At 47.0% G+C, this 19304-nt stretch overlaps 2 protein-coding genes across 4 annotated transcripts; one reads left to right on the top strand and one right to left on the bottom strand.

Moving 5' to 3' along the window:
• Positions 1-172: 172 nt before the first annotated feature.
• LOC129833543 (ankyrin repeat and SOCS box protein 16-like) lies at positions 173-2635 on the bottom strand. Its single transcript, XM_055898218.1, has 6 exons — positions 2194-2635; positions 1709-1976; positions 1141-1549; positions 882-965; positions 514-627; positions 173-421 (listed from the first exon to the last, which is right to left on the bottom strand). The coding sequence occupies exons 1-6, from the start codon at positions 2525-2527 to the stop codon at positions 236-238; spliced, it is 1395 nt and encodes a 464-aa protein (XP_055754193.1). The 5' UTR covers positions 2528-2635; the 3' UTR covers positions 173-235.
• A 464-nt stretch (positions 2636-3099) lies between these two features.
• LOC129833540 (homologous recombination OB-fold protein-like) lies at positions 3100-8117 on the top strand. Of its 3 annotated transcripts, none has more exons than XM_055898210.1 (10): positions 3101-3311; positions 3510-3560; positions 3767-4837; positions 4971-5054; positions 5203-5337; positions 5929-6037; positions 6790-6875; positions 7062-7190; positions 7343-7535; positions 7638-8117. In XM_055898210.1, exons 1-10 carry the CDS (start codon positions 3300-3302, stop codon positions 7688-7690), a joined length of 1923 nt encoding a protein of 640 aa, XP_055754185.1. In that variant the 5' UTR covers positions 3101-3299; the 3' UTR covers positions 7691-8117. The 3 variants fall into 3 exon arrangements, with proteins under 3 accessions (XP_055754186.1, XP_055754185.1, XP_055754184.1); XM_055898209.1 differs by having other exon boundaries at positions 4968-5054; XM_055898211.1 differs by lacking the exons at positions 7343-7535; positions 7638-8117 and having other exon boundaries at positions 3100-3311; positions 4968-5054; positions 7034-7135.
• Positions 8118-19304: the final 11187 nt, after the last annotated feature.

The raw sequence follows: 19304 nt of genomic DNA, 5'->3' as shown, positions 1-19304 counted from the left end.
TTGTTGTCAATACATTCTGAGATGTCTTTTCATTCCTACCAATCGTCCATACAAATACAATTCATACAAGAACATAAATTAGTTCAGAAAAATAGTATCACATTTTCATAGGCAAAATAGAAATTTGATTTATTAATAAATTAATACAGAAAACACAAATTGCAACCATTCTTTCAGTTATTGAAAATGCAAATCATTCTCTCTCTTGGCTTCTGTCCCATGTGTTCCACTTTATTCACCGGATCTCCCCTTCATTCCGAAGTAGTAGATACTCCATCAGAGAGCTGGGGATGTCCAATCTACTGATAGTTGCGTCGATACCTTTTCCTAAGTGGCGGCGCAGAGCACAGCGGCACAGGTGCTGCAGGGAGCGGGGCTGGCTAGTCATCTGCCTCACAGAGTCAAAGAAACCCTGGTGCGTCTGGGGACAGAGAGATGGTGAGGGAAGGGAAGAAGGACATTAGATGGTTCAGGCAGTGAAGGAGAGAGCTGAAAACAGAGGAAAGAACAAACCTCATGTATCTCAAGAGGGATAGACTGCATCCATTCCTCACAGGAAGGGACAACAGCGTAGCAGTTCAGCATTACCTCCAGAGTGGCAGGGGAGAGGAGGCAGAGCTTCAGCATCTATATGGAGGAAATCTGTGGGTTAATATTATTATTATCATGTTCTCCAAAATATATTGTCTACGTAGAATTGCAGGGAATTAGCTTTAAAACATTTTCATAGCGCCCCCAAATGAAATAAAATCAAGCTTTTGCTGGTGCACATATATCATCCCAATATATTATAATTAAATGGACCCAAATGCAGCCTCCAACTGGCATTTTTACACCCAGCTTGGCCCAACTCACTTTTCCAATTGCCCAACCTGACATACCAAGCTTTTACCGGCCTTGGCCCCGTGGTTTAGGAGGGAGCGTGCTACAGCCTCAGGATGCTGGTCTGGATAGTCCTCCACCACCTGCAGACAGGAGAATAAGTCTGTCTTATCTACCACTCACTGATTATGAAAGTTATTTAATTACATTTATAATTATGTCCAAATGGATCTTACACTTTGACCACAGAACTCTCCTTAGGTCCCTCTGCCTGCCCCCCCCCCCCCCCTCTCCAATATGGCCCACTCTTAACCCCACCTGTAACAGACAGTCCATGGGTGTGTATCCTGCACAGTTCTGCACATCTGCTTTGGCTCCATGTTGTAGCAAGATTTCTGCAATGCGTGGGCTGCAGTTACTACAGGCGTTGTGTAGAGGTGTGTGGTGTTTCCTGCCTGCAGTGCAGGGGTCAGCCCCAGCTCCCAACAGCATCTGAACCACGCGGAGGTACCGCCCAGCCTCGGCAGGCCTCTCAGCCCCAGCACAGGCTGCATTCAAGGGGGTCTCCCCCTCACGGTTCCTGGCTGACACGTCAGCTCCATGGGACAGAAAGAGTTTCACATGCTCCTCCAGACCCCGACGAGCCACCACATGGAGGGGCGTTAGCTTTGTTTCACTGGTGAACACATTGACCTCTGCCCCACCCGTCACCAGCAGCTCAGCACACCTGAAGAGAGTAGAGACACAACTTTATGATCTTATCTTTCATTAGTACCCACATCAACAGACCCACCTGCCATATAACTTTTGAAACATTCTTCTATCTATAAATAATAGAAATGATCACCAGGCATAGTGTCAGTATGGCTAAGGCGCTGTCACTCACTGAAATGTCTGGGCTGTGCTGCAGAGGTGAAGGGGTGCACTGCCGTCTTCTGCCAGCAGGTCAGGGTCTGCTCCGTGGGCTAGCAGCAGCTGGACACAGCTGTCATGGCCACCTATACAGGCATCATGCAGGGCTGTGCTGCCACCAGGGTCAGCATCCACCTCTGCCCCTCGAAACAGCAGCTCCTCCACACAGCCTGAGTGTCCCTTGCTGGCTGCCAGACGCAATGCAGATGTCTGCTTGATCTTGGAGCTCATGGTCCACATCCCTGTCAGAGGGACAGCGAGTATGTACATTATTTACCTAGCAGATGCTCATAGCCAGAGAGGCTTAGGTATGTTTAGAGGATAGAATAAAGAGAGTCGATCAGCAGTGATGGGGAAAGATTGGAAGATCTATAAGAAAGGCACAGACAGGTCTAACAAAAAGACAACAGTGAAGAATACAGTAAAAGTGAGTTTATATTCTCTGCATTTGGCACCTACCCAGCTCTGGAGCCCACACCATCTCTTCATGCACTGTTTCCATCAGTGCGTTGACCATGCAGGGGTCCTTTAACACAGCGTGCACTCCCTTCATGTCCCCACACATGAATGTGTTGTGGATTGTGGTGTCTCTGCATCGGGCCTCATAGACCCGGATCTCCTGGAGGCCCCGCTGCTGTCTGGGAGGGGGTCTGGAGGCCCGGGACACAGGTGGCCGGCTCATGGCCCTCCTGTGAGCCAATGCCTGCCGCTTATCCTCCCACTCCTGGAGCTCCTGATCCACTTTCAGAGAACGTAAGGCGGCTGAGCTGAAGGCAAATGTGTCCCTGGACATGACACCCAAAGCTGGAGCAGAATCTCAAGCAACCCACTGAGGTCTTTGAGCAACACATTTGAAACAGTTCCAATTTTAGTTACTTACAGTGGACACAACATGACTCAGTGCCGCAAATTTGACTTAGACACTGACTAAAAAGGTACTGTTATGGCCAATACTAAACGAAAATCAAAACAGAGACAACAATTTGTTTTGTCTCTGGTCTTTGAAGATTGCATTTACATAGTATCAATGTTGTGTGAATATAGAATTCTACTCACCTTGAACTTGTAACCACTGTGAATTCAGAATTGTTTCATGTGAACTCAAGTAAGTTACTATACAAAGTATAGTACATTTTCTGTTGTGGATAACGTAATTTGCTTTCGACTACTTCATGACGTGTTTTACAGACACGTCCAAATGTCCTTTCACAAGATATTGTTGCCCCAATACAAGTTTAGTGCCTGTTATAAATAGACGGGGAACGCAATCTGATATTCGGGGAACTGCATTAACTGAGATAGTCAGCAGGTGGCGACAAGTGACGACCCATCTCGTGAACGTCACGCAGCGTAAAAATTGATTACGCAATTACGTTCTACTTGAACGTGGCGGTGCCAATCTCACAAAATTTCGTATTTACAACATCTTGCATTGCTTGAAAAGTTGCACATTTTTTTACGGCAGCAAGTACTGGATGGCTGAATTAAATGACATCTACACGTTCGATTGATCTTATGTACCAATGTAAATTGACAGTTAGAAAAGACATTCGACACGAGATCGCATGACTGCTATGGTAAGAATCAGTCATGTTTGTTTGCTAGCTCTGGTCCTCAGGTCGGTAGCTGCCACAAGTTTACAAATGAGAGAAGCTTCTAGCTAGCTTGGCACGTAGCTAACAGTGTTAGCCAGCCATCTAGTTGGCGAAATCTAATTTACATCTAGCACTTTCTTAGTTGATGCTATATTTGAAGATGTCTTTCTTATTCGACAGACTTGCAAGTGGAATGGATTATTTAACGTTGGGGAGGACTTCGATGATGAGGTGCTGCAAACTGATTTACACAGTCAGTGATTACCACCTGCTGATATGATAGTTATGACAGATTATAGCCTTCTGTATAAATTCTCAGATTGACATCACAAGTAATGTAGAGTACTGTTGTGAAACGATTTATTTATGAATTTATATTACACCTCTGGCTTTCTTTGAATATGAATTATACAAGTGTGTGTGTGTGTATGTGTTAGGATCTACTTGAGATGGACTGGTCCGCTCCAGCAGTGTCTGCTAGCACAGTGTCCTCTGCAGCACAGTCCTGTTTCCTCCGTTCAACTGCAGCATCAACTCCTGCTGCCCCCTATGGCCAGAATAACTCACATCAACCATCCACAGAAGGCATACTTGCCCACAGGTGCCTGTCGAATGGCCCAGGGTCAGAGAATGCAACACCAAGCAGTGTAGGACAGTCTGCTGCTTTGGGTTTGAGACAGCTCTCTACATCTAAACCATTGCCCTCATTCACTCTTCCCCCTCTCCACCTTCCTACACTGAGTAGGGGACCGTGTACAGTTACCCAACAGAGCTCCTCACCAGCTCAACAGATGAAGTCAAACACAACAGGACAGCAAGAGGCCCCCTCGCCGCAGGATGACTTTGATGATTGGGATGTTGACCTGGCAGACCTAGATGAAAGTGATCCACAGATGAGCACTTGGGCTCAGGTCCGAGAAACTGCTCCAGCTGCAGATCTAACCAAGCCCAGCGATGACTCTGTAACCCCAGCCAAAAGACTATGGCCCACAGCCTGTGGTGGTGCTCAAACCGGGCCCAATGTGGGTCTGAGAGGATTCAGTACCTCTAACCAAACGTCTGGTCTTCCCATTAGTAATATACTCCACAGGTCCTCATTCCCTGGCCCCTTCCCCTCTCCACACCCTGATCCTAGTGCTACTTTCCTCCTAGCTCCACCCCAGAGCCCAGTGTTTCCTGGCCTCACCATGGCCTCCAGCCCCTTCCCCAGGCCTGTGACCCCCAGACCAATTAGGGGGCTTCCTTCCCAGGTACAGAGGCCCTGGGCTACACCTCTGACTCGGGGTCAAAAAGGCTGCGTCCCTATTTCCCCAGCCCCCTCTAGTAGGTTTGGTGGACCCGTGCCTTCCCCCTGTCTCACCCCCTGTTCCCTCCACACGCCCGTCTTCACTAACCACTTGATTCAGCTGGTGTCCAACTCCAACAAGACCCCCCAGAGACCCCGTTCTGACCACATCCGGCCCAATACCCGCCACTTCCCTGGGCCTGCAGGAATCCTACCACAACAGGTGTGTCTCTTTCTGCTTCTGTCCCTACCTGCCTCTCTGTTTATTTGTAGTCTTAACTAATCTCAGCAGTCAGCAATGTGCTTGGTTGTGATACTTAGCTACTGCAGGGTTCCATTCTCTCTCCTTAAAGCAGCTCCATGGGCAGAGCCTGGATGACATTGTGGTGGCCATTCCTCAGACACCTGCACATGGGGCCGTGGCTCGACCGCCCAGTCAGGTACTATCACACTGATGTGTAGGCTATACATTTACAGAATGTATCATGTGTCATGATATTTATTCATTTTTCTGTCCATTATTTATTATATCATGTTGCTTTATGAACATGTGATGTGTGTGTAAAAAAAAAAAAAAAAACTGTCCAGGTTCCCAGCTCTCAGACTGAGGAAGAGGATTTCAGTGGAGGTCCGTGGGCAGCGATGAAGGCAGAGATGGGATTGGACGAAAGGAACTCCTCCTGTTTTCTGCACTCTTACAGCGTGGCCATGGTACTCCGCAAGGTGACCAGCACATATAGCGTTATCCAATTTACACAGCCTATGGTAGCTTAAATGGCATGAAAGGTGACTGAAAGGCTAACAGTGTTCAGGCTTTGCGTGGCTATGTACCCTTCAACAATATGCATAATTTAACATAGCATATTTAATGTTAGAAGCTTTAAATGCCATATCATCTGGTGCAAAAATGTAACACTTGCGCAACACCGTTTGCATAATTTGACTTGATGAGCATGTTTTTTTGCACCCAGGGCAGCCTCCCTGATAGAAGTTGATGGGGTGTTTTTCTCCATGTTAATGGCCCTTGTCTCTGTGGTGGAGGTCTATCAGTATAATCAGGACAAATGACAGGCCTGTGCCTGGGGTGTTAGTAGTTATTATCCCAAACATGATCACACATTAATCATCTTAATGGTTATTCTGTTGTTTTTCCACAGTCTTAATGTGCCACTGCTAATGGCAACTCTGCATGAGTAATTGAGCTGTTTAATTAATTCAAGTTAATGATTGGCAGTTTGGACTTGTTTTGTAGTGCTCTAATACAAAAGTCTCTCTCTCTGTCTGTCTGTCTGTCTGTCTGTCTCGCTCTCTCAGGCGGCCCTGAAACAGCTGGCGAAGAACAAGGTTCCCAACATGGCTGTGGTACTAAAGAGCATCCTCCACACACACGCTGATGCCAAGGCTGTGTTCAGGGATCCCACAGGTAAGGCCTACTGGTGGCAAGGTTGTGCTTGTAGGTAGAACTGGTCACACAGCCATTGTAGTGAGTGTGTGGCTGGCGGTTTGTGTGTACGCCACTGAGAATTCACCTGAATTCGCTTCACACACCATGTGATTCAGTAGAAGACATCCGGTTTGTATCATTGTCCCCAGGCCCCTCTTTCCTCCATTCTTCTGTCTCTTTCTCTCATTTTCTTGCAGTTCCTCTATTTCTCTCTGAGTACTGCTTGAACCTAGCAGGTCATCATGGCCTCAGGAGAGCCAGCGTGAGGACTCCTGAGCAGATCTATTAAAGTAGATACTTAACCTTAGTGCTGTGCTTATTAGTGATTCTATCATTATGGATCAGCATCAAATGAACGGGTATTAGCTACATGCTGATCACCACGGACTATTAAGTCTCAGTCATCTGTGCATTTCCTTCCTGAAGTGTGGCCCTTGGTGCTACCTGTCAACAGATTACCCCTGGAGGGGGATGCACTGATTACTACACTGTTGTCATTAGTAGGAACAATGTGATCAGTGTGCTCCATGTGGTATGAATCAATCACATGTATTTTATACAGCCATTTTTACATCCACAGTTGTCACAGAGTGCTATACAGATACCCAGCCTAAAGCCCTAAAAAGCAAGCGATGCAGAAGCACATGGCTGGGTATGCTGTTTTGCTCTGACTGCACGGTAGAGCACAGTAGTAATACACAGTAGTAATAAGTGTGTCTGACTGACTGTAGGAGAGATGCAGGGCACAGTGCACCGGCGCCTCCTAGAGGACAGACTAGGGGAGCTCAAGACAGGGGCGGTACTGCTGCTCAAACAGGTATGACTTCCACAGGCCACACACCTCACTATTTACTAGTGTTTCATTGCAAATCATTTGTTGGATTCTTCAAAATGATTGATGAGCCACTCAATAAAATCACAAAAACAAATGGTGTGTGTTTAAAGTTGATAATTTTTGCACTATGTTAGCTGTAGACCCAAAATTAGTTGTCTCTTCATGAAGGTGAGTGTGTTCTCTCCGTCCCACCGTAACCACTACCTGAACGTGACACCCAACAACCTCCTGAGGATCTACCCTCCTGACGGCTCGACTCTGTCCTCCACACAGACCCAGCTGCCCCCACTCCACCTGGTGAGAGACCACGACCAAGGCCTGGAGGATATCTTGTCATTATCCTCGGCTGTTGGGAGTTTGATGTAACAATGACAAATCATTGATGAGTAAAACTTGGTATCTTGACAGATGTTTTGTATTTGTTTGTCTAACTCTACTGTTGAATGTAGGAGCCAATGTTAGAATCACCTGATCAGTCCTCCAGTGTCCCAGGAGCCCCTGTCTCTCAGATGGAGTTGTTCTATGATGATGATGATGAAGAGGATGTTCGGGCCCCACAGGTCTCTGCAGACTCTGGTGCTGGCTCCTCTAGTGTTCCACAGGGCCCGCCTGCTGCACCACTGGACCTGTCCTGGGACGCAGGTGGGACTTGGATATGCATATGAGTGTATGTTCTTGGTAAACCAATCCGCAGCTCCACCCTGTGTGTTTGTGTGATTGAATTTGTCTGTCTGTGTTGTGCAGATGACCTTGATGAGCTTCTTGGGGAGTTGCCTGTTGAGTCCTACTGCCTCTGACACCTGCCCACCTACCCCTTACGGATAAGGTACATTTATACAGGGGGACGTAGGACAACTCAACCGTCACTTCCATGTGAATTTGAGTTTGATGCATTCTGACCGCACGTTGGATGCCTTTCTACTTGATTCCCCCGGAGAATCTTGTCGCCTGAAGTGCTATCATTTTGTGTTTGGTGTGCTGTGACCATTAATCACACCGGTATAAATTACATGTTGGCTGTGTGGGGGGAAAAACTCTGAGGTGTTGGGAACTGGGATTTTCGCTCCCGCGTCTCCCCAATTTGAATGAAGCTTCACTACCCCTACTGCTACGGCTACATCCCGTACTGCTACGGCTACATCCCGTACTGCTACGGCTACATCCCGTACTGCTACGGCTACATCCCGTACTGCTACGGCTTCATCCCGTACTGCTACGGCTTCATCCCGTACTGCTACGGCTTCATCCCGTACTGCTACGGCTTCATCCCGTACTGCTACGGCTTCATCCCGTACTGCTACGGCTTCATCCCGTACTGCTACGGCTTCATCCCGTACTGCTACGGCTTCATCCCGTACTGCTACGGCTACATCCCGTACTGCTACGGCTACATCCCGTACTGCTACGGCTTCATCCCGTACTGCTACGGCTTCATCCCGTACTGCTACGGCTTCATCCCGTACTGCTACGGCTTCATCCCGTACTGCTACGGCTTCATCCCGTACTGCTACGGCTTCATCCCGTACTGCTACGGCTACATCCCGTACTGCTACGGCTTCATCCCGTACTGCTACGGCTTCATCCCGTACTGCTACGGCTTCATCCCGTACTGCTACGGCTACATCCCGTACTGCTACGGCTTCATCCCGTACTGCTACGGCTTCATCCCGTACTGCTACGGCTTCATCCCGTACTGCTACGGCTACATCCCGTACTGCTACGGCTTCATCCCGTACTGCTACGGCTACATCCCGTACTGCTACGGCTACATCCCGTACTGCTACGGCTACATCCCGTACTGCTACGGCTTCATCCCGTACTGCTACGGCTACATCCCGTACTGCTACGGCTTCATCCCGTACTGCTACGGCTTCATCCCGTACTGCTACGGCTTCATCCCGTACTGCTACGGCTACATCCCGTACTGCTACGGCTTCATCCCGTACTGCTACGGCTTCATCCCGTACTGCTACGGCTTCATCCCGTACTGCTACGGCTACATCCCGTACTGCTACGGCTACATCCCGTACTGCTACGGCTACATCCCGTACTGCTACGGCTTCATCCCGTACTGCTACGGCTACATCCCGTACTGCTACGGCTACATCCCGTACTGCTACGGCTACATCCCGTACTGCTACGGCTTCATCCCGTACTGCTACGGCTTCATCCCGTACTGCTACGGCTTCATCCCGTACTGCTACGGCGTCATCCCGTACTGCTACGGCGTCATCCCGTACTGCTACGGCGTCATCCCGTACTGCTACGGCGTCATCCCGTACTGCTACGGCGTCATCCCGTACTGCTACGGCGTCATCCCGTACTGCTACGGCGTCATCCCGTACTGCTACGGCGTCATCCCGTACTGCTACGGCGTCATCCCGTACTGCTACGGCGTCATCCCGTACTGCTACGGCGTCATCCCGTACTGCTACGGCTACATCCCGTACTGCTACGGCTTCATCCCGTACTGCTACGGCTTCATCCCGTACTGCTACGGCTACATCCCGTACTGCTACGGCTACATCCCGTACTGCTACGGCTTCATCCCGTACTGCTACGGCTTCATCCCGTACTGCTACGGCTTCATCCCGTACTGCTACGGCTACATCCCGTACTGCTACGGCTACATCCCGTACTGCTACGGCTTCATCCCGTACTGCTACGGCTACATCCCGTACTGCTACGGCTACATCCCGTACTGCTACGGCTTCATCCCGTACTGCTACGGCTACATCCCGTACTGCTACGGCTACATCCCGTACGGCTACGGCTACATCCCGTACGGCTACGGCTTCATCCCGTACGGCTACGGCTTCATCCCGTACTGCTACGGCTTCATCCCGTACGGCTACGGCTTCATCCCGTACTGCTACGGCGTCATCCCGTACTGCTACGGCGTCATCCCGTACTGCTACGGCGTCATCCCGTACTGCTACGGCGTCATCCCGTACTGCTACGGCGTCATCCCGTACTGCTACGGCGTCATCCCGTACTGCTACGGCGTCATCCCGTACTGCTACGGCGTCATCCCGTACTGCTACGGCGTCATCCCGTACTGCTACGGCTACATCCCGTACTGCTACGGCTTCATCCCGTACTGCTACGGCGTCATCCCGTACTGCTACGGCGTCATCCCGTACTGCTACGGCGTCATCCCGTACTGCTACGGCTACATCCCGTACTGCTACGGCTACATCCCGTACTGCTACGGCTACATCCCGTACTGCTACGGCTACATCCCATAGACACAGTGTTTGAAGACCTGCTGGCTGATGTTTTGTATATTTTTTTACTTCACAGTGCAGTCTTCTCTAAATCATAGCTAACTACTGTATGTGCACATAATGTCTTGTAAAACATGTATATATTAAAGAAGACTTCTGTTCAATAATACACTATACACAACTGAAATGGTCTCTGATTTTCTTGTCTCTCTAATTTGCGTCTTTGTTGTGAGTGAGAATGAAAATGCGTGAGAATGCACTTACTAATAGGAACAGTATATGGAAAATCAAACATTACAATTAAATGTCCAATTAAACCCTGGCTTGATTGATCTACACTTCTGGTTTAATTGCATCGTGGTGGTGTGCTGTAATTAGGCACCAGTGTTGCAAGATTTCATTGGAGAGTATCCTGCTGTTCATAGCCATTGTCCATTAATTGGAACTGCAAATCTTTTTTTCAAATGAAAGTTTTTAAACAGTTTTCTTGTCTTTCAGTCAACTAACACTATTTTAAACATTGATGGCGCTGATGAAACGTGGTGTGAATTAAAGTATCAGCCTGAAGTGAATGACCTTAAACATAGTCTCCTGGAGCCTTCTGACTGTCATTCTGTACCATGCTCTTCTTTCTCTATTTCTGTCTTATTGCTATTTTCTGTGTCTCTCCTATCCTCGTCCTCTGGCCATGTTCTGCTCCAGCCTGTTCACCATGCATTACAATTGTGTAGAGACTTTAGGGGAGGGATTTTCTGGGGTTTTAGTCTCTGGAGTTAAATCCTTCTTTCCTGCTTGGCCAAATATATTAATCCAGCTCTGTCTGGTGGAGCCCTGGGTGGCTGGGACAGTCACAGCCTGACAAATGGGGTCTTATCTGGGCTAAACCAGCAGGATATGGGAGGCCCACGCCAAAACTTCACCACCACCAACCTCTCTCCTTAGAGGCATCACGATACATCCAGATCAGCCTTACTTTCTGTACTACCCCACCCACCCCGCCAAACTTCAATTGTAGACAGACTGACCTACATTTCAAATCACATTGCATCCTAATTAACTACTCAATATTGACCAGTCAGTCAACATTTTCCCATGATACATCACTGTTTTGATGCTCTCGAACATGACCATGGTCTTTTACCTGTGGAACTTTTGTTCATATATCCCATTTTCCTAACCCGAACATGTACTACCAGTAGGGGGCAGTGGCTCACCCCCCCACTGCTGTGTTATGCCTTACAGGCAGTGCCGGTGTGTATGTAAAACTTATTAAAGTCTCAGCTGGTAAGATCTGAGCTGTTGGAGGGTAAACTCTACTGTCGTCTGCACATTATATATATATAACTTTATATGTTCCAATTTATATATAGGTGTAACAAGGTGGGTCTAGCCGGCTCAGGTCCAGTGCTGTACTTGTATTCCCATGCTGAATCCAGATGTGTGTGTGTGTATACATACTGCCATTCAAAAGTTTGGGGTCCCTTAGAAATGTCCTTGTTTTCCATGGAAACATACATGAAATGAGTTGAAAAATGAATAGGAAATATAGTCAAGACATTGACAAGGTTATAAATAATGTTTGACATTTTTTTATTGAAATAATAATTGTGTCCTTCCAACTTTGTTTTCGTCAAAGAATTCTCCATTTGCAGCAATTACAGCCTTGCAGACCTTTGGCATTCTAGTTGTCAATTTGTTGAGGTAATCAGAAGAGATTTCACCCCATTCTTCCTGAAGCACCTCCCACAAGTTGGATTGGCTTGATGGGCACTTATTTACCATACGGTCAAGCTGCTCCAACAACAGCTCCATAGGGCTGAGATCCGGTGACTGTGCTGGCCGCTCCATTATAGACAGAATATCAGCTGACTGCTTCTTCCCTAAATAGTTCTTGCATAGTTTGGAGCTGTGCTTTGGGTCATTGTCCTGTTGGCATGGTGTTGGAAAATGGAGTGATAGCCTTCCTTCTTCAAGATCCCTTTTACTCTGTACAAATATCCCACTTTACCACCACCAAAGCACCCCCAGACCATCACATTGCCTCCACCGTGCTTGACAGATGGCAACAAGCACTCCTCCAGCATCTTTACATTTTTTCTGCTTCTCACAAATGTTCTTCTTTGATCTGTACACCTCACACTTAGATTTGTCTGGAAAAAAGTGTTATGGACAATCTTCCTCTTGCTCAGTTGTGCACCGGGGCCTCCCACTCCTCTTTCTATTCTGTTTAGAGACAGTTTGTGCTGTTCTGTGAAGGGAGTAGTACACAGCGTTGTACGAGATTTTCAGTTTCTTGTCAATTTCTCACATGGAAAGTGTGAGGAAGGCAGAGGGTTTTAACAGATTTTTAAAAAAATCTTCCGTTTCCAGCTACAATAGTCATTTACAACATTAACAATGTCCACACTGTATTTCTGATCAATTTGATGTTATTTTAATGGACAAAAAATTTGCTTTTCTTTCAAAAACAAGGACATTTCTAAGCGACCCCAAACTTTTGAACGGTAGTGTATATACGGAACAACAATATAAGTGCAACAATTAACAATTTTACTGAGTTACAGTTCATATAAGGAAATCAGTCAATTTAAATAGTTTTGTTTTCGTAGGCCCATCCACTGGGGAACCAGACCCAGGCAATTATAATGGGTTTTTCCCACAAAAGTTTTTTTTACTGCAGACAGAACTACTCCTCAGTTTCATCAGCTGTCCGGGTGGATGGTCTCAGATGAATCTGCAGCTGAAGAAGCCGGATGTAGAGGTCCTGTGCTGGCATGGTTACATGTGGTCTGTGGTTGTGAGGCCGAAGGTGACGTACTGCTAAATTCTCTAAAACGATGTACGTGGCGTCTTATGGTAGAGAAATTAACTTAGAATTATCTGGCAACAGCTCTGGTTGGCATTCCTGCAGTCAGCATGTCAATTGCACCCTCAACCTGAGACATCTGTGGCATTGTGTTGTGTGACAAAGCTACACATTTTTAGTGGCCTTTTATTGTCCCCAGCACAAGGTGCACCTGTGTAATGATCATGCTGTTTAATCAGCTTCTTGATATGCCATACCTGTCCGGTGGATGGATTACTTTGGCATAGGAGAAATGCTCACTAACGGGTATTAATAAATTTGTGCACAAAATTTCAGAGAAATAAGCATTTTGTGCATATGGAACATTTCAGTTTTTTTTAAATTTAAGCTTATGAAATATGGGGCCAACACTTTACATGTTGCAGGTTTTTTTTTAGTGTATACGTTAAGTATTCAGCCTTGTTCTAAAAGATATATTTTTTTAAATTATTCCTGCATCAATCTACACACAATACCCTATAATGACAAAGTGTAAACAGGTATTTAGAAATGTTTACAAGTTGAAACTGAAATACCTTATTTACATAAGTATTCAGACCCCTTGATGTTTCTACAACTTAATTGGAGTCCACATGTGGCAAATTCAATTGATTGGACAGGATTTGGAAAGGTACACACCTGTCTTTTTATAAGGTCCCACAGTTGACAGTGTATGTCAGAGCAAAACCAAGCCATGAGGTCAAAGGAATTGTCCGTTGAGCTCTGAGAGAGGATTGTGTCGAAGCACAGATCTGGGGAAGGGTACCAAAACATTTCTGCAGCATTGACGGTCCCCAAGAACACAGTGACTTCCATCATTCTTAAATGGAAGAAGTTTGGAACCACCAAGACAGGGAGGTGACCAAAAACCCGATGGTCACTCTGACAGAGCTCCACAGTTCCTCTGTGGAGATGGGAGAACCTTCCAGAAGGACCACCATCTCTGCAGCACTCAACCAATCAGGCCTTTTATGGTAGAGTGGCCAGACGGAAGCCACTCCTCAGTAAAAGGCACGACAGCCCGCTTGGAGTTTGCCAAAAGACACCTAAAGACTCTCAGACCATGAGAAACAAGATTATCTGGTCTGATGAAACCAAGATTGAACTCTTTGGCCTGAATGCCAAGCGTCACGTCTGGAGGAAACCTGGCACCATCCTTACGCTGAAGCATGATAGTGGCAGCGAAGGTTCACCTTCCAACAGGACAAAGACCCTAACTACGCAGCCAAGACAATGCAGGAGTGGCTTCGGGACAAGTCTCTGAACGTCCTTGAGTGGCCCAGCCAGAGCCAGGACTTGAACCTGATCGAATATCTCTGGAGAGACCTGAAAATACCTGTGCAGCGACACTCCCCATCCAACCTGAAAGAGCTTGAGAGGATCTGCAGAGAGAATGGGATAAACTCCCCAAATACAGGTGTGCCAAGCTTGTTGCTTCATACCCAAGAAGACTCAAGGCTGTAATCACTGCCAAAGGTGCTTCAACAAAGTACTAATATGATATTTCAGATTTTGCTTCGTCATTATGTGGTCAAATTTAAACCATTTTAGAATAAGGCTGTAACATAACAAAATGTGGAAAAAGTCAAGGGGTTTGAATGCTTTCCGAATACTGTGTATGTAATATAGAATTTATAGATAGATATATATCTATCATTGGCTGAAACATCCGCCCTTTAACTTTATCACCCCAACCCTGCTGTAGTAATGAACCAGTGCCACTCTCCTACTCCCTCACACTCCCCATGTTTAATACTCCCTAATTATCTTCTACTAAGAGCTTATTATTTTTCATAAGCCATTATGTTATGAAAGAGTAATTAACTTACTTGTTCATTCTCCACAAGCGTATCAGGGACTCTTTCATTAATTATTTGATAAAATGTCAACACAATACTCTCCTCTGTGGTCGTTTTCTTTTCACTCGAACCCTGGGGTAGAGGAGGCCTTTTATCTCTGGTGGAAAAGGAAGTTCACTTTCTGTTAATTTGCAGGGTGACTCATCATGATTGTGATTCACATTAATAACATAACTCAGAGGTTTAGGGACTTATCCACTGACCTCTGAGGGAAAATGGATGACAGAGTATTTCACATTCCATGGCAGGTAGGGCTGAGAAGTGCCAGGGACCTCCCGATACGATATATATTGCAATTCACACAATTCTCTCTCTATATATATATTGTGATTCGATCTTGCGATTCGATGTTCTAAACATATTGCCACATCTGCTGCGGAGAGATGAGAGAGAGCCATGAGAAAAGTGTTGATCAGTCATGGAATAAAAGTGCTGAAAACATGATGGCTCACTAATTAAAAAGAAGGAGAACAGGCTATAAGGATTAAAAAATACAGAAGTGTTAGCGCCGGTACAGCCGGCTAGCTCTAGCTAACGCAACCTAGCAAATAAATTAATACATTGATACTTGGGAGGGAAATTATAGTGTGATAGTAACTTTTAAAAATATTTTCATCACTAAATTGGCAGGTTATGAACACCCTCAGGTAGATGTCAACGCTTTCCAGTGTGAGGAGTTAGACTGCTGCAAGAGCATGAAATGAATTCCATTATGCAGTGCAAATTTAACAATGCATACTGTAGGAAGACTACAATATCCTGGCTGAGTGGTGCAACTGCTGCTGCATCCTCTGTAGAATATCCCTGGTAGTTGGCTAAATGGAGAAAAATGAATCCACTCAAGATGGATAGCATTTGCTAAGTACAGAAAAGGTGGTAAATAATAAAGACTTATCTCCAACACAGGAGACGGCTAATCCCTGTAAAACTATGCTCATTACTTCAATGGGGAAGGGGAGATTTGCTTAATTAAGTCGTTAAGGAGCCAGCAACCCCACAGCTGTTTGGGACCACTGCAAATTTCATTTGAGAGAAATGTGATTGACTGATACAGTGGCGGACTGGGACCAGAAATTGGCCTTGGCATTTATAACACACCGGACCATTTTTTTCCTTGAGGCCCCAGTATTAGCAAGAGAATGATCCTTTTGCGCAGTTAAACAGGCCCACTGGGCTATATATGGACCAGCCCAACTGGCATTTGCCTGGAATTCCAGATGGCTAGTCCGCTACTGATATTTGTGTCACACACACAGCCTGACACACTAAGTATCTCAAGTGCTCACAGACTTGAATTTTTACACTGAACAAAAATATAAATACACCATTCAATCATTTCAAATATTTTACTGACTTTTAGTTCATATACGGAAATCAGTCAATTGAAGTAAATTAATTAGGCTCTAATCTATGGATTTCACATGACTAGGAATACAGATATGCATCTGCTGGTCACAGATACCTTAAAAAAAAAGTAGGGGTGTGTATCAGAAAACCAGTCTGTGTCTGTTGTGACCATCATTTGCCGCATGCAACGTGACACATGTCCTTCACATAGAGTTGATCAGGCTGTTGATTGTGGCCTGTGAAATACATTTACATTACATTTAAGTCATTTAGCAGACGCTCTTATCCAGAGCGACTTACAAATTGGTGCATTCACCTTAAGATATCCAGTGGAACAGCCACTTTACAATAGTGCATCTAAATCTTTTAAGGGGGGGGGAGGTCAGAAGGATTACTTTATCCTATCCTAGGTATTCCTTAAAGAGGTGGGGTTTCAGGTGTCTCCGGAAGGTGGTGATTGACTCCGCTGTCCTGGCGTCGTGAGGGAGTTTGTTCCACCATTGGGGTGCCAGAGCAGCGAACAGTTTTGACTGGGCTGAGCGGGAAATGAGTGGGAAATGTTGTGTTGTCCCACTCCTCTTCCATGGCTGTGCGAAGTTGCTGGATATTGGTGTGAACTGGAACACGCCGCCGTACACGTTGATCCAGAGCATCCCACAAATGCTCAATGGGTGACATGTCTGGTGAGTATGCAGGCCATGGAAGAACTGGGACATTTTCAGATTCCAATAGTTGTGTACAGATCCTTGCGACATAGGGCCATGCATTATCATGCTGAAACATGAGGTGATGGCGGCGGATGAATGGCAGCACGACAATGGGCCTCAGGATCTCGTCACGTCAAATTGCCATCGATAAAATGCAATTCTGTTACTTGTCCATAGCTTATGCCTACCCATACCATAACCTCACCGCCACCATGCTGCACTCTGTTCACAACATTGACATCAGCAAACTGCTCGTCCGCACGTCTGCCATCTGCCCGGTACAGTTAACCGGGATTCATCTGTGTAGAGCACACTTCTCCAGCGTGCCAGTGGCTATCGAAGGCGAGCATTTGCCCACTGAAGTCGGTTACAACGCTAAACTGCAGTCTGGTCAAGACCCTGCTGAGGACGACGAGCACGCAGATGAGCTTCCCTGAGACGGTTTCTGACAGTTTGTGCAGAAGTTCTTCAGTTGTGCAAACCCACAGTTTCATCAGCTGGAACACTGCTGCGGGGACTTGCTTCCATTCAGCCACAAGAGCATTAGTGAGGTCGGGCACTGATGTCGGGCGATAAGGCCTGGCTCGCAGTCGGAGTTCCAATTCATTCTAAAGCTGTTCGATGGGGTTGAGGTCAGGGCTCTGTGCAGGCCAGTCAAGTTCTTCCACACCGATGTCGACAAACCGTTTTGCTTTATGCACGGGGGAATTGTCATGCTGAAACAAGATAGGGCCTTCCCCAAACTGTTGCCACAAAGTTGGAAGCACAGAATCATCGAGAATGTCATTGTAGGCTGTGGCGTTAAGATTTCCCTTCACTGGAACTAAGGGGCCTAGCCCGAACCATGAAAAACAGCCCTAGACCATTATTCCTCATCCACCAAACTTTACAGTTGTCACTATGCATTCGGGCAGGTAGCATTCTCCTGGCATCCGACAAACCCAGATTCTTCCGTTGGACTGCCAGATAGTGAAGCGTTATTCATCACTCCAGAGAACGTGTTTCCACTGCTCCAAAGTCCAATTGTGGTAAGCTTTACTCCACTCCAGCCGACGCTTGGCATGTGTATGATGATCTTAGGCTTATGTGCGGCTGCTCGGCAATGGAAATCATTTCATGAACAGTTATTGTGCTGATGTTGCTTCCAGAGGCAGATTGGAGCTCGGTAGTGAGTGTTGCAACCGAGGACAGACGATTTTTATGTGCTTCAGCACTCGGCGGTCTTGTTCTTTGAGGTTGTGTGGTCTATCACTTTGCAGCTGAGCCGTTGTTGCTCCGTTTCTACTTCACAATAACAGCACTTACAGTTGACAGGGGCAGCTCTAGCAGGGCAGAAATGTGATGAACGGACTTGTTGGAAAGGTAACGTCCTATGACGGTGCCACGTTGAAAGTCACTGAGCTCTTCAGTAAGGCCAATGTTTGTCTATGGAGATTGCATGGCGGTGTGCTCGATTTTATACACCTTTCAGCAACGGTGTGGCTGAAATAGCCGAATCCACTCATTTGAAGCGGTGTCCACATACTTTTGTATTGTAATGACCTGACTAGATCATAAAAGAACAACTGTCCAGACAGAGGATTGAGTTTACGAATGGACGGTTTATTAAACCAACTTTACACAGGCTACTGTTTGGCCGTAGCCCACGCCAAATAAATGAAAGATAACCAACAAGCCAATCGTGACCTTCTCTTGTGAAGCCCAGACGTAAGAGACAGAACAAAGGCGAAACCTGGTCTTAACTTCCAATGCTCCATCCCCCTGCCCAACCCCCCTCCACGCCACTCCGCCAACCGCCAGGATGCCCGGCATCAGAACATTCCAGGCATTCCCGTGATTGGCAGATAGCAGGTTGATTGACATGTCGGACCCCGCGAACACTGGGTACTGGTCAGTACAACACAACCACCTACTAGCCTAACACATAACACACAGCTGTCTGTGCGGGTCGCTACACAGCCCCCCCACCACAAAGTCCCTCGTCCCAGAGGGAACAAACAAAGTCTCTGAAGCGACCCGGAGGTCTCCTTTGCCTGCGTGGCCGTGATGGTCGCAGAGTGCCCCTCTGGGAACCAGGGGATGAAGGCAGGGACATGGGGGACAAGGAAGCGGGAACGGGTAATACAGTCCGTGGCTCTGGGGAACCACGCGGTGACACAGGGGGAGTGGGCTGTCTGGAGCCTTGTCTGCGGCACCTGGGGGTGGGTGCCTGGAGAATGTCATTGCCAGAGAGGGGAATTGTGGGGGTTCCTGGGGTTTGGGGAGAAGAGGCCCCTCTGTATGGGGCTAACCTGTCCCGGTGCAGTGCCACCTTTCTCCCCCTGGGAGGAAGCTGCACCCGGTAAACAACCTCCCCTACCCTCTCCAGGACACTGCAGGGTCCCACCCAGTGACTGTCCAACTTGGGGCATCTGCCTTTTTTCCTT

This window comes from Salvelinus fontinalis, chromosome 34 (assembly GCF_029448725.1).
Source record: "Salvelinus fontinalis isolate EN_2023a chromosome 34, ASM2944872v1, whole genome shotgun sequence".
Taxonomy (NCBI): Eukaryota; Metazoa; Chordata; class Actinopteri; order Salmoniformes; family Salmonidae; genus Salvelinus; species Salvelinus fontinalis.
This window is presented reverse-complemented; position numbering and strand designations above follow the sequence as displayed.